The sequence below is a fragment of the Mustelus asterias genome, unplaced genomic scaffold (genome assembly GCF_964213995.1).
Source record: "Mustelus asterias unplaced genomic scaffold, sMusAst1.hap1.1 HAP1_SCAFFOLD_263, whole genome shotgun sequence".
NCBI lineage: Eukaryota > Metazoa > Chordata > Chondrichthyes > Carcharhiniformes > Triakidae > Mustelus > Mustelus asterias.
Genome location: NW_027590229.1, coordinates 569127 through 581695, shown reverse-complemented (window position 1 = coordinate 581695; position 12569 = coordinate 569127). Strand labels below are relative to the sequence as shown.

The following is a 12569-nucleotide window of genomic DNA, read 5'->3' as shown; positions in this document are numbered from 1 at the left end:
TAATGGAGCTGCCCCTCGTTAGGGCAGATCAGCTGCAGGCAGTTTGGCAGAACATTCCAGCGAGTTCCATGCAGTTTGCTTGTCAGCATTGAGGGGAAGGCAAGCGAGCACTTGCAGGTGTGCTGATGGGGCAGGGTGGTGGGGGGTGGGGGAATCAGTGCCGCAATGACTGGGGACAGGGGAGAGAGAGGGAGATGTCACACGATTGGCGATTGGCGCACACACACCACACACACAGTCCTGCAGCCACGTGTGGCCACTTTCACAGTTCTTTAGGGTTCAAGTCCTTTTCCCAGCTCATAAAAAAGGCCCGAGTTGCCCGAAAAACATACAACCATGTTTAGCCACAATATTGTTTTTCTCCTTTACTCTGCCCCATTGATGCTGCTGTTTGTGCTGGTTAGTCTCAAACCAGTTCCTCACTCAGACAATTATGAACCTATATTACTGATCTTGTAATTTACTGTCTCACATTTGCTGCTGTTATTGCTGGTAAATCTGTATCTTCTATTATTCAATATTAAAACCCATTTCAGGGCATTATGGCTCTTTAGAATCCTTGAAGTGCAGGAGGCCATTCAGCCCATCAAGTTTGCACCAACCACAATCCCACCCAGCTCCTATCCCCATAACCCCACATATTTACCCTGCTAGCCTCCCTGACACCTATTCACTCAGTTAATGGTAGGGTGTTGGGGAGAGTTACAGAACAAAGATCCAGGGGTACATGCTCATAGCTCCTTGAAAGTGGAGTCACAGGTGGACAGAGTGGTGAGGGCAGCATTTGGCAAGCTTGGTTTCATCGGTCAGAACATTGAATACAGGAGTTGGGACATCTTGTTGAAGTTGTACAAGACATTGGTAAGGCCACACTTGGAATACTGTGTACAGTTCTGGTCACCCTATTATAGAAAGGATATTATTAAACTAGAAAGAATGCAGAAGAGATTTACTAGGATGCTACCGGGACTTGATGGATTGAGTTCTAAGGAGAGGCTGGATAGACTGGGACTTTTTTCTCTGGAGCATAGGAGGCTGAGGGGGTGACCTTAGAACCATAGAAAATTACAGCTCAGAAACAGGCCTTTTGGCCCTTCTTGTCTGTGCCGAACCATTTTATGCCGAGTCCCACTGACCTGCACTTGGACCATATCCCTCCACACCCCTCTCATCCATGAACCTGTCCAAGTTTTTCCTTAAATGTTAAAAGTGACCTCACATTTACCACTTTATCCGGCAGCTCATTCCACACTCCCACCACTCTCTGCGTGAAGAAGCCCCCCCTAATATTCCCTTTAAACTTTTCTCCTTTCACCCTTAACCCATGCCCTCTGGTTTTTTTCTCCCCTAGCCTCAGCGGAAAAAGCCTGCTTGCATTCACTCTATCTATACCCATCAAAATCTTATACACCTCTATCAAATCTCCCCTCAATCTTCTACGCTCCAGGGAATAAAGTCCCAACCTATTCAATCTCTCTCGGTAACTCAGCTTCTCAAGTCCCGGCAACATCCTTGTGAACCTTCTCTGCACTCTTTCAATCTTATTTACATCCTTCCTGTAACTAGGTGACCAAAACTGTATACAATACTCCAAATTCAGCCTCACCAATGCCTTATATAACCTTATAGACCTTTTATAGACCTTGTAGAGGTCTATAAAATAATGAGAGGCATAGACAAGGTAGATAGTCAATATCTTTTCCCAAAGATAGGGGAGTCTAAAACTAGAGGGCACAGGTTTAAGGTGAGAGGGGAGAGATACAAAAGTGTCCAGAGGGGCAATTTTTCCAGAGGGTGGCGAGTGTCTGAAACAAGCTGCCAGAGGTAGTAGTCAAGGCGGGTACAATTTTATCTTCTAAAAAGCATTTAGACAGTTACATGGGTACAGAGGGATATGGGCCAAATGCAGGAAATTGGGATTAGCTTAGGGATTTAAAAAAAAATAAGGGCGGCATGGACAAGTTGGGCCGAAGGGCCTGTTTCCATGCTGTAAACCTCTATGATGCTAAGTGGCAATTTAGCATGGCCAATGAACTTAACCTGTGCATCTTTGTGGGAGGAAACCCACACAGACACAGAGAATGTGCAAACTCCACATGGACTGTAACCCAAGCTGGGAATCAAACCCAGGTCCCTGGCATTGAGGCAGCAGTGCTAATGACTGTGCTACTGTGTAATGTAGTTACTGAGAAGAGCAAAGCCATTGTCCTGGAATCACATGATAATCTTCATTCTTAATTCACTGACTCTTCCCACACCCTGGACATCACCTCGGGGGTGCATCAGACTGTCAGCAGCCTCAACATTCCTTTTGACCCGACACCCATATCCTCTTCATTATCAACCTTAACCCCGACCACCTCTGTAACATCACTCAACTCCACCTCTACTTGAGCCCATCTGCTGCATAAAATGTCACGCAGACCCGTGTCTGATCTCAGATCGTCCATTCAAATGGGATCCTGGCAGCCTCCCAGTTACAAACCTCCAACTTTGGCCTTACCTGAAATTGTGGCATGAATTGGAATTTGCATTATGTCCGATTCACCCACCATCCTGTGCTCACTGACATTGCTTTGATTTTAATATTTTCATCCTTGTGTTATAATCCCTATAACCTTACATCTCAGACCCATTGGCAACCACATTCCCCATTATACTGCAAATGTTTCCAATTCAAACATTTATCCAACTCTTTGTTTTTGCTCTCTCCCTATTTTTGCTCTTTCCTTTGTCTCAATCTATCTTTCTCCCTGAATCTCACTCCCTACTTTTTCTCTCCCTTTTACTCATTAAACCGTAGAAAGTAGGACTATAAGACATCAGGAGGCCATTCAGCCCACTCTGCCAGTGGCATATCTTCAGAGCTGTATTTATTTACATTCCCTTTTATTTTTTTCTTGGCTGATCGTTTTCCCCCTTTAAGGTTAAATCCAATTTCCTTTTGAGTCATTATTGAGTCTCTCATTCATGATTTCACACATGCTGATGCACTAAGAAAACTTTCCTCATTTTACCTTTGATTCTAAATCCATCTCTTCAAAGAACAAAGAACAGTACAGCACAGGAAACAGGCCCTTCGGCCCTCCAAGCCTGTGCCGCTCATTGGTCCAACTAGATAATTTGTTTGTATCCCTCCATTCCCAGACTGCTCATGTGACTATCCAGGTAAGTCTTAAACGATGCCAGCGTGTCTTCCTCCACCACCCTACTTGGCAGCGCATTCCAGGCCCCTACCACTCTAAAATACATCCCTCTGATATGAGTTATACCTCGCCCCTCTCACCTTGAGCCCGTGACCCCTCATGATCGTCACCTCCGACCTGGGAAAAGCTTCCCACTGTTCACCCTATCTATACCTTTCATAATTTTGGACACCTCTATTAGGTCTCCCCTCATTCTCTGTCTTTCCAGGGAGAGAAAGCCCAGCTTACCCAATCTCTCCTCATAGCCAAGACCCTCCATACCAGGCAACATCCTGGTGAACCTTCCCTGCACTCTCTAAAGCTTCCACGTCCTTCTGGTCATGCGGCGACCAGAACTGGACACAATACTCCAAATGTGGCCTAACCAGCGTTCTATACAGCTGCAACATCAGACTCCAGCTTTTATACTCCATACCCCGTCCTATAAAGGCAAGCATACCATATGCCTTCTTCACCACCTGTGCTGCCACCTTCAAGGATTTGTGGACTTGCACACAACTCTTTCTACACTCTTGATGGCTCTGCCATTTATTGTATAACTCCTACATTAGTTCTTCCAAAATGCATCACTTCGCATTTATCTGGATTAAATTCCATCTGCCATTTTTCCGCCCAATTTTCCAGCCTATCTATATCCTGCTGTATTGTCCAACAATGTTCATCGCTATCCGCAGGTCCAGCCATATTAAACCCTTCATGAACTGCTGCAGAATCTTGGCCCTGGTCTTTTGCAATCTGTGTCTTTATTTAAAGGTGTATGTATACAAACCAGCCCAAAATCAGTCAAGTCTATCCAGACAGCCAGGTTTATAAACAAAACATAAAAGTGAAACCGAAAGCATTTTTACCTTTACACACATTCAATTTGATACATATGGTTTACAACAATCTAATTGACAATATTACTAATCATGTTACTGCCACAACAATAGTATCCAGTTTTTTTTCCTGATGCTGGATTCTGGACTAAATGACCTGTAGTTTCCTATTTTGTCACTTTCTGCCTTCCTGAATCATGTTAATTTTTTCGAACTTGCAATCCACTGGATCCTCTGGATCAGAGTAATTTTTGAAATCAGAAACAGTACATCTCAATCTATAGAGCACTGAGCAAGAAGTCAATAAAATACACTTGCAGCCGTGTGCAAACACGGGTGACACAAGTTGGAGGGCCACCTGGCTGAAAGATCTGGAGCAATCTCAGTCCAACACCAACAAGACAAAAAAGGGGAATCACGTGAACTCCAAGACCTGTGGCACATGTTGGGTTGGGTCCCTGAATAAGTTAAAATGTGAAGGCTCGTGTTACAATTTCTTCAGGTGATCAGCTTACAGATCATTGAAATGTCAGGTGGGCTCAGATCAGTAAATGAGCTGGTCACCAAGTTCTCAGGTGCGAAACTAATGAACAAATTCATATCAAATTAACACTGCAGTGTGGGTGACAACTGGTCACAAACATTCCAATAGACTGGGCCCACTCTCCCAGTGAGTGAGCATCACCATGGGAGAGGAGGCAGCCCCAGCAGCCAGGCTGAGCTCCACGAGGACATCCTCAGACCTGATCACACCCCCTCCCCCACACTGGGCTCTGAAACAGACAGAAAACCAGCAGCAGCCCCATCAAATCCAGAGAGTTAGTGTTTCTCTCTCAACCCTCTGTAAACCAATCATTCAGCAGGCCCAGTTCTGTGCTGGGATTGGCTCACCCCAGCCATCAGTCCTATGGAGCCACTGGCTAACATGTGGAGGATGCATCGACCAATCAGCTCCCAGACACTAGAAACAAGGACTGAGTGCTTTATTGGTCATTTGATGGCTGGTTGAACAGAGTTTGTTTGTGTTTCCTGTACAGGAACAAGGTGATCAATGAAGCAGAGATCAGAGAGACAGCTGTCACAGTCAGGGTCACAATCAGGACCACCTCAGACTCCACACCTACAAAGCAATGAGAAACCAATGGTTACTGAAGCTAACACTGAGGGGGACATGGAAACCAGCAGTCAGCCAACTCACCCCCTGGAGACCTCTCCTGTATCCTTCCCTCAGCCTCATTCAGGGAGGCTGTTGCCAGGTTGGTCCCATCAGTATCCAGAATGAGCAGGGGTCCAAGTGAGGCCTCAGCCTCCCACTTCAATCCAGCTTCACTCTCTGCAATATCAACCATTCCAGTTAGAGAGGGGAAAGGGGGAAGCTCCCACATCCAGAGGATCAATGTCCTACCAGCTTCAGCTACAAGATCTCTCCTTCCTCTGGATCCAAATCCCAAATCCCTTGTGGCCCCACCGTTCCCCACATGGCAACAGGCACAAATGTCAAAGCTCGATTCCTCCAATGGGGTCCAGCTAAATAAGAGAAATCAGTCAACCAGGTTGTGCATCACTTCTCCACACAAACACCATCCCCGAGGGAGAGCGAGGGAACTTACACATTCTGCATCTTCTGCAAAGTACAAGCTTTGTTCCTGGAATCTCTCCGATCCACTGGGACAACTTTGAGGTGACAGGTGATGAAAATCTGAGGGACACATTCAACACAAGTGGTTATTTAGTGACTCCCTCCCAACATGGAGACCCCAATGGTCAGCTTCCTCTTACCAAGGAATGCTCATCTCCAAAGAAACGGAAGGCATCCAGGTCAAAGTGGAGCTTGTCCGGCTCCCGCTCGTCTCCTGGCAACACAAAGGTTGAAAAGGAGTCCTCAGCTTTGCTGTCCAGGAGGCAGCTGAAGAAAGATGGAAAAAGGGACATGAAGTGAATCCAGAGAAGCCATAGAGATGGGAGCAGCTGGAGAAAGCAGAGAGCTCCTTACCCATTGTAGTCAATGATGCTGTATCTGAGGCTGGAGTCCTTGTCTGGCCTCAATGTCCCTACACAGCGGTCAATGTAGAGCTTCAGGGCCATGTGGTTGCTCATTGAAACAGAGGCCTCAATGTGAATGAGCTCACCCAGGTAGTAGACAGTCGCAGTGCGCTCTGTAAGCCAGTCGCCTGAATACAAGAGGACAAGGGTTGGAGACAGTGGGTGTAACTCCCAGTGAGTGAGGACAGGAAATCACTCCCCATCCACCCATCACATACCATTCATTAGGCGCAGAGAGAATGACAGATGCCCTTCTCCAGACCTGGTGGAGCTGAATGGGATCCAGGTGGGCTTGATGGGGTTACTGCTCACATTGCCCTTCCTGGAAAGACAGTGCAGGCATTTTAGGAGAAGGTCAGAGGTCACTAGCAGCTGGAGATCTGATTGACAATCGAGTAAAGATTCTCACCTAAAATAACGACACTCAATGGGAACGACCGCTCCATTGGTTCTCACAATAACAGATCCATGATACTCTGGGCTGTGGCTCAGGTGGGTGCTGTAGATCAGGAAATCTCCAGTCATCTGAAAGACAGCAGCTTAAGGAATGAAGAACTGATCTGAAATGAGAATGTTCTACACTGGGGTTAACAATGAACTCATCCCATTAAAACAATTCTTCAGCAGGATTGACAGGGTCAGTGTGAAGAGGCTGCTTCCCCCAAGCTGGAGAGAGTCTGTTAGGGTGGAGGTCATCTCAGGTCAGGGGTCAGTCATTTATGGTTTAATGTGATGATGAATTTCTTCATTCAGCCACAGATGAATCTTTGGAATTCTCTCCAGCCCCAGAGAGCTGGGAATGGTCACTCACTGAGGATATTCAGCACAGAGGCATTTATTTATGGCCATTGAGGGAATCATGTTGTGAGGACAGGAACATGGAGGCTGTGGGAAGCTCAGTCCTGATCATAATGACTGGGGAACAGGCTGAAGGGCCTCATCTGGTTAGCAGTGTTGCTATGCAACCTCAGCCCTTGCTGCAAGGAGAGATCATTAGCACAAGACCAGAATTAATTAACAGGGAAGTGATTCAATAAAAGCTTCAGTTAACAGGAAAAGGAGGCACAATTTTGTCAGTAATTTGGAGCAAGGGAATAGAACAGTTTGTAATCAGAGCCCCATTGATTCCAATGACTGGGAAAGTGGGAAGTGTGGAGTTCCTCTTTGGTCCAATCCATCTCAATTCCCATTTCATTCTGACTCAACCCAATTGGATTAAACTGGACTGAAACTCAACCCTCAGTTGAGTTGATCTGAACGAGGGGAAATCAAACTGAAACATTCAAAATAGGAAAAGCTTGGAGGAAGCAAAGAGAAGCTTCCAGAACAATGGGGTTGGAGAGACTCAGACCAGTGAAAGTAAAGTACAATCCTGAATAGAAAGCTAGTTTGGGGTTTATCAAGCAGGAGACAGCTATCTCCTCAATATCAATGACATCTCACCCAGTGTTGGAGTGAAGAGTGGGGAACAACCTACAGCCCCAGCTCAGAGGCAGAGGCAGAGTTTGAGGATTCACATCACCTGCAATCTGCTGCCACACTCATGGAGTCCATAGTCAAAGAGGACAGTGTGGTTCTGAGAGTAGATCCTGGTTGGCCGACAACCTGCTGTCCCCAGGGTCAGATCAGCGGCTTTAACCAGGTGCCTGGTTCCAAATAAATCCAGCTGGACCCTGAGCAGCAGCTTGTCCTCTCCACACTGCACCCTCACACTCTGCACTGGAGACACACCTTGACCCTCAGACACACCAAAATGGGAATCAAAGGGAGGCCCAGGAGGAGGGAATGTCTGAGGCCTAGGGGTGGCTTTGACAATTATCCATGGAAACCTGTGGCCTGGAAACTGTTGCCAAGAATCAGAGCAACAAACAGCTCCAACTAACACCAGCACTGGGAAGAAAACCCTCATTCCAAAATCCCCCATCATCCCAAACAACTGAACCACGCCTTCAGGGACCAAGCGACACCTTTTATACACACAGCCCACACTCAGCTGACAGCAATTATTCCAGAATCAATAACAACAATTGAACCAATTACCCAGCACCCCACCCCGCCCCCTTCCCTCCTTTTTTTTCTTTCAACACCAACCAAGTATTTATTTCGATACCAATCAAGTAGCTTTTTCGGGTACCAACGTAATAAACGAACTCAAATTAACTTAGGGACAAAGTAAAAGGGGCGGCTCCCCAAAAGGAAGGGGGGAACAGCCCGAACCAAAATCAAAGTCGAAAGGAAACTTAAAACGTCAAACCAAAAGGTGATTATCGGGGGCGATAATACACCCCAGCCCCTGCGGCGCCCAGCGGTCGCGGATGGCGTCAACCGCGCCCGTGGACACCGCATGCTCCCTCTTCAGAGACACCTGGCCGCGAATGTAGCCGCGGTAGAGGGGCAGACAGTCAGGATGGACGGCCCCGTCGATCGCCCGCTGCCTGGACCTGTTAATGGCGCATTTCGCTAGGCCCAGGAGCAGGTTCACGAGGAGGTCGCCATCCCGACCCGCCCCTCTCCGCACCAGGTGGGACTGAAGTGAAAACAAAACATCAATAAAAGGTTCTTCAGGAAAACAAAAAGGGGGTGCAACTTAAGACACAAGACGTAAACATGTTCCACGGACTCCACAAGGCCACAGAAGGGGCAAGCTTGGGAGCCTGTGAGCCTATACAACTTACGGTTGTGCGGGACTGCTCCGTGCAACACCCTCCATCCCAGGTCCCCAAGATAATTGGGGGAGATCCCTCCGTAGAGGGACCTCCAGCGGGGACCTCCGCCGCCAGGCGGCAACAAGGCCGCCAAGGTGTATCCGGGCGATGGGTGAGGATGCGGTAGTGGAAGGTGTGCAGCAGCAGCCCGCACAGGAAACGCCTCCGCGCGGTGGAAAAAGGCACTGAGGACATTTCTGTGAGGCGGCCCATGCTGTGGGGCACCTGACCCGGAAGGGGGGGATCTAGGCTTTGGACCAATGTGGAATTCTGTCCGGGCAGGGGAGCGCTCCGGCAGGATCCCATCGCATGCCTGCGCTGCCTCGGGACCGCGTGTGCACTCGGGGCCGAGCACGACCGTCCTAAGGTCCTAGGTGGCTTTGGACGCGTGCCGGACGGCCACCCCCACACGCTCAGCCAGCACGCGGGGGCTCATCCAGCCCGCTCCTCCACCATCCAGCCTGTCCCCGATCCTGGTCACCCCGGCGGCCACAGCCCTCCTCTCCGCCAGCCACCTGAAGTTATACGGCTGGAGGTGCGGATTCCTGAGCAGTGGCTCTCGCACGAGAGCCGCTACTCCTGACGCTGCGTCGCGAGGCGACCGTGTTCCAGACAGTGAGGAGGTCCTGGTAAAAGACGGGCAACTCCCGCGAGGTCGGAAGGTGCCCCAGATTTATATGCAGCAGCTGCACGTCATAATTCAGGCCGTGCAACTGGCGGGAGAAATCCGTCGCCAGGGCACACCATCGTGGAGGAGGCTCGACGTAAAGGTATCTCTGCAGCGTCTGGAGGCGGAAGGTCGCTACCTGTGTGCGAAAACATACGAGACCCTGACCGCCCTCCGCAAGCGGGAGATGCAGAACCTCGGCAGGGACCCAGTGCAGTCGGTTGTCCCAGAAGAACCGCACAAAGGTTCTCTGGATGTTTGTGACAAAGCCAGGGGGAGGGGTCAAAGGGACCAGCTGGTACCACAACATGGAGGCGACCAGCTGGTTTATGACGCGAACTCGCAGGACAGCACTCGGAGCAGTCCTGTCCAGCGACTCAGGCGAGTGGAGACTTTGGTCTCCAGCTCCTGCCAGTTCACCGGCTAGGATTCCTCGGCTGGGCAGAGATGGGCCCCCAAGTAGAGGAGGTTGGTCCTGCTCCAGGTGAAAGGCCTGAGCTCCTCCGGAAGGGGGTCCGTCTCCCACAGACCGACCAGGAATCCGGAGCACTTGGCCCAGTTGATCCTGGCGGAGGACGCGGCGGAGTACACCGCCTGGCATTCTCGCATCCTCCGCAGGTCAGCCGGGTCCGTGAACACGAGGAGCACGTCGTCGGCGTAAGCTGACAGGACCACCCCTACGTCCGGTCCACGCAGAGCCAAACCTGACAACCTCCTCCGCAAGAGGCGCAGGAATGGCTCCACGCATACGGAATACAGTTGGCCGGACAAGGGGCAGCCCTGCCGTACTCCTCTCCCAAAGCGAAGGGGCGCCGTCAGGGACCCGTTAACCTTAATCAGACACTCTGCGGCAGAGGAAGGTTTCGTGATACAAAAGATAAAGACAGTGGGAATGGGGAAAATAAAGAAACGGAATGGGTGCGATTTTCCCGGCCCTCTGCACTGCTCGAGTAGCTCAGTGAGCCGGGGAATGTCAGCGGGAGGGAAACAAATGGGATTGGCAACGAGCATCCGGACAGTGGCGATCTTCCCAGACCATTTTATTGGACGTCATTAACCTGACGCCGGGGAACAGCGTGAGGCTGATTACAATATGCAGAAGCTGCTCTGTATCTATTTAGCGAGTAAGAAGTTTAACAACACCAGGTTAAAGTCCAACAGGTTTATTTGGTAGCAAAAGCCACAGTGTGGACGTTAACCTGGTGTTGTTAAACGTCTTACTGTGTTTACCCCAGTCCAACGCTGGCATCTCCACATCATGTCTATTTAGCGAGCCCAGGACCCAATCGTCCGGGTTTGCAAAAGTTTCCCACCCCGCCAGTGCAGGTCCACACAAGTGGGGATCACGTCCGGTCCCCCATCAATAGGGACCAGACCTGATGGTTTCCCTGGTGAGACTGGAGCTCATTGAGGCTGCCTGGGGTGTTCGGGGGCAGGGGGTGCCAGGGAGATCAGTGCACACACAGTGGTCCCTCAGCACGCCTCTCAAGTGGGATTAGCCTCCCACACCTACCGGCGTAAATCCCCTGACAACCTCTGTGCTGAACAGAGTGCCCGAAATTCATTAAACTAAACTCGCCTAAAACACAGGTAGCAAAAACTATCATACTCCTGCCCATTGGCCACTGGCACGGTAGCACAGTGGTTAGCACTGCTGCCTCACAGCGCCAGGGACCCGGGTTCAATTTCCAGCTTGGGTCACTGTCTGTGCGGAGTCTGCACGTTCTCCCCGTATCTGCGTGGGTTTCCTCCGGGTGCTCCGGTTTCCTCTCACTGCCTGAAAGACGTGCTGGTTAGGGTGCATTGGCCGTGCTAAATTCTCCCTCAGTGAAACCCGAACAGGCACCAGAGTGTGGCGACTAGCGGATTTTCACAGTAACTTCATTGCAGTATTAATGTCAGCCTACTTGTGACACTAATAAAGTTCAACTTATTTTTTGGGACAATTGCACCCAAGATGTCTCCAGGTGTGACTGGTTGCCTAGTAACTGTCGGAATGTAACAGGAAGGAATAAAGAAAGAAATGAGACCAAATGAAAGCAGCAGAAAAGCCGGAATGAAGGTGGAGAGTCTGATGTGAAATTGTTGAACTCAGAGCTGAGTCCAGAATGCTGCCGAGAGTCCATTCGAAAGAGGAGCTGCTGTTCCTCCAGCTTGCATTGAGTTTCATTCCAACCCTGTCGCAGGACAAGAACAGAAAGGTCAGAGTGCCAGCAAGGTGGAGGATTGAAATGACAAACCACAGGAAGCTCAGGGTCATGTCTGTGGAAGGAATGGATGTGTTCCTCAAAGCGGAAACCCAGTCTGTATCTGAACTCCCCAATGTAGAGCAGAGCACATTGTGAGCATTGAATACAGTGTACTCAATAGAGAGTTCAAGCCAGTGTCCAAAGTCTTTTCCTCTCTTTGTCCATATTCCTTCCTTATCTATAGTTATCCCATCTACTCCTGTTGTACCTTTCCAATCCCATTCTCTGTGGAACTGCATCAATCCTCAATCTCTATCTCCTCCACTCTTTAACACCATTTCATATCAATTCTTTATCTTTTCTGAGTTTTTCTGTTTTGATGAAATCTTTGATGTGGAAACATAGAAACTAGAAGCAGGAGTCGGCCATTCGGCCCCTTGAGGCTGTTCCACCATTCATTTTGATCATGGCTGATCATCACATTCAATATCCTGAAGTGTTCAATAGCGCAGTGTTGGACCTTCACCTGACACTTGTCGCCCTTTGAGTAACTCACTGCGTAATGTGTCTGAGTTAAAAAGGGCCACTGCAAACTGGTCAAGGTTAGTCAGAGGATATTTATCCACCTTTCACTTTACAACACACTGTCCCACATTAAACTCTGCTGCCATCCTCTTACTCACCAGTTCAGGCCTCAATGTCTCTTTCCCACTTGCTGCTTCCATTGGCACTAACTACGATACAATCAGTAAAGATAGGCAACAACACCTCCTCCACGATATCCTCAACATCGGTGCCACACAAGGCTGTGTCCCTGGCCCCCTATCATAATCCTTTTTTAGCTATGGCTGTGTGGCCAAATTCTCCTCCAACTCCATTATCAATTTTGCTGATGGCACCACCATAGTCGGTCCGATCTCAAACAATGACGAGAGAAAACA

General features: G+C 49.2%; 1 protein-coding gene across 1 annotated transcript in view; it reads right to left on the bottom strand.

Moving 5' to 3' along the window:
- LOC144486006 (zona pellucida sperm-binding protein 3-like) overlaps positions 1 to 12353 on the bottom strand; it is a 29020-nt gene extending 16667 nt beyond the window's left edge. The window contains exons 1-9 of the mRNA XM_078204115.1: positions 12312 to 12353; positions 11470 to 11616; positions 7590 to 7910; positions 6477 to 6592; positions 6286 to 6389; positions 6018 to 6195; positions 5804 to 5930; positions 5635 to 5723; positions 5430 to 5551 (exon numbers count right to left, since the gene is read on the bottom strand). Of these exons, the coding sequence (XP_078060241.1) occupies positions 5430 to 5551; positions 5635 to 5723; positions 5804 to 5930; positions 6018 to 6195; positions 6286 to 6389; positions 6477 to 6592; positions 7590 to 7910; positions 11470 to 11616; positions 12312 to 12353 (1246 nt within the window). The remainder of the gene's footprint in view (positions 1 to 5429; positions 5552 to 5634; positions 5724 to 5803; positions 5931 to 6017; positions 6196 to 6285; positions 6390 to 6476; positions 6593 to 7589; positions 7911 to 11469; positions 11617 to 12311) is intronic.
- Positions 12354 to 12569: the final 216 nt, after the last annotated feature.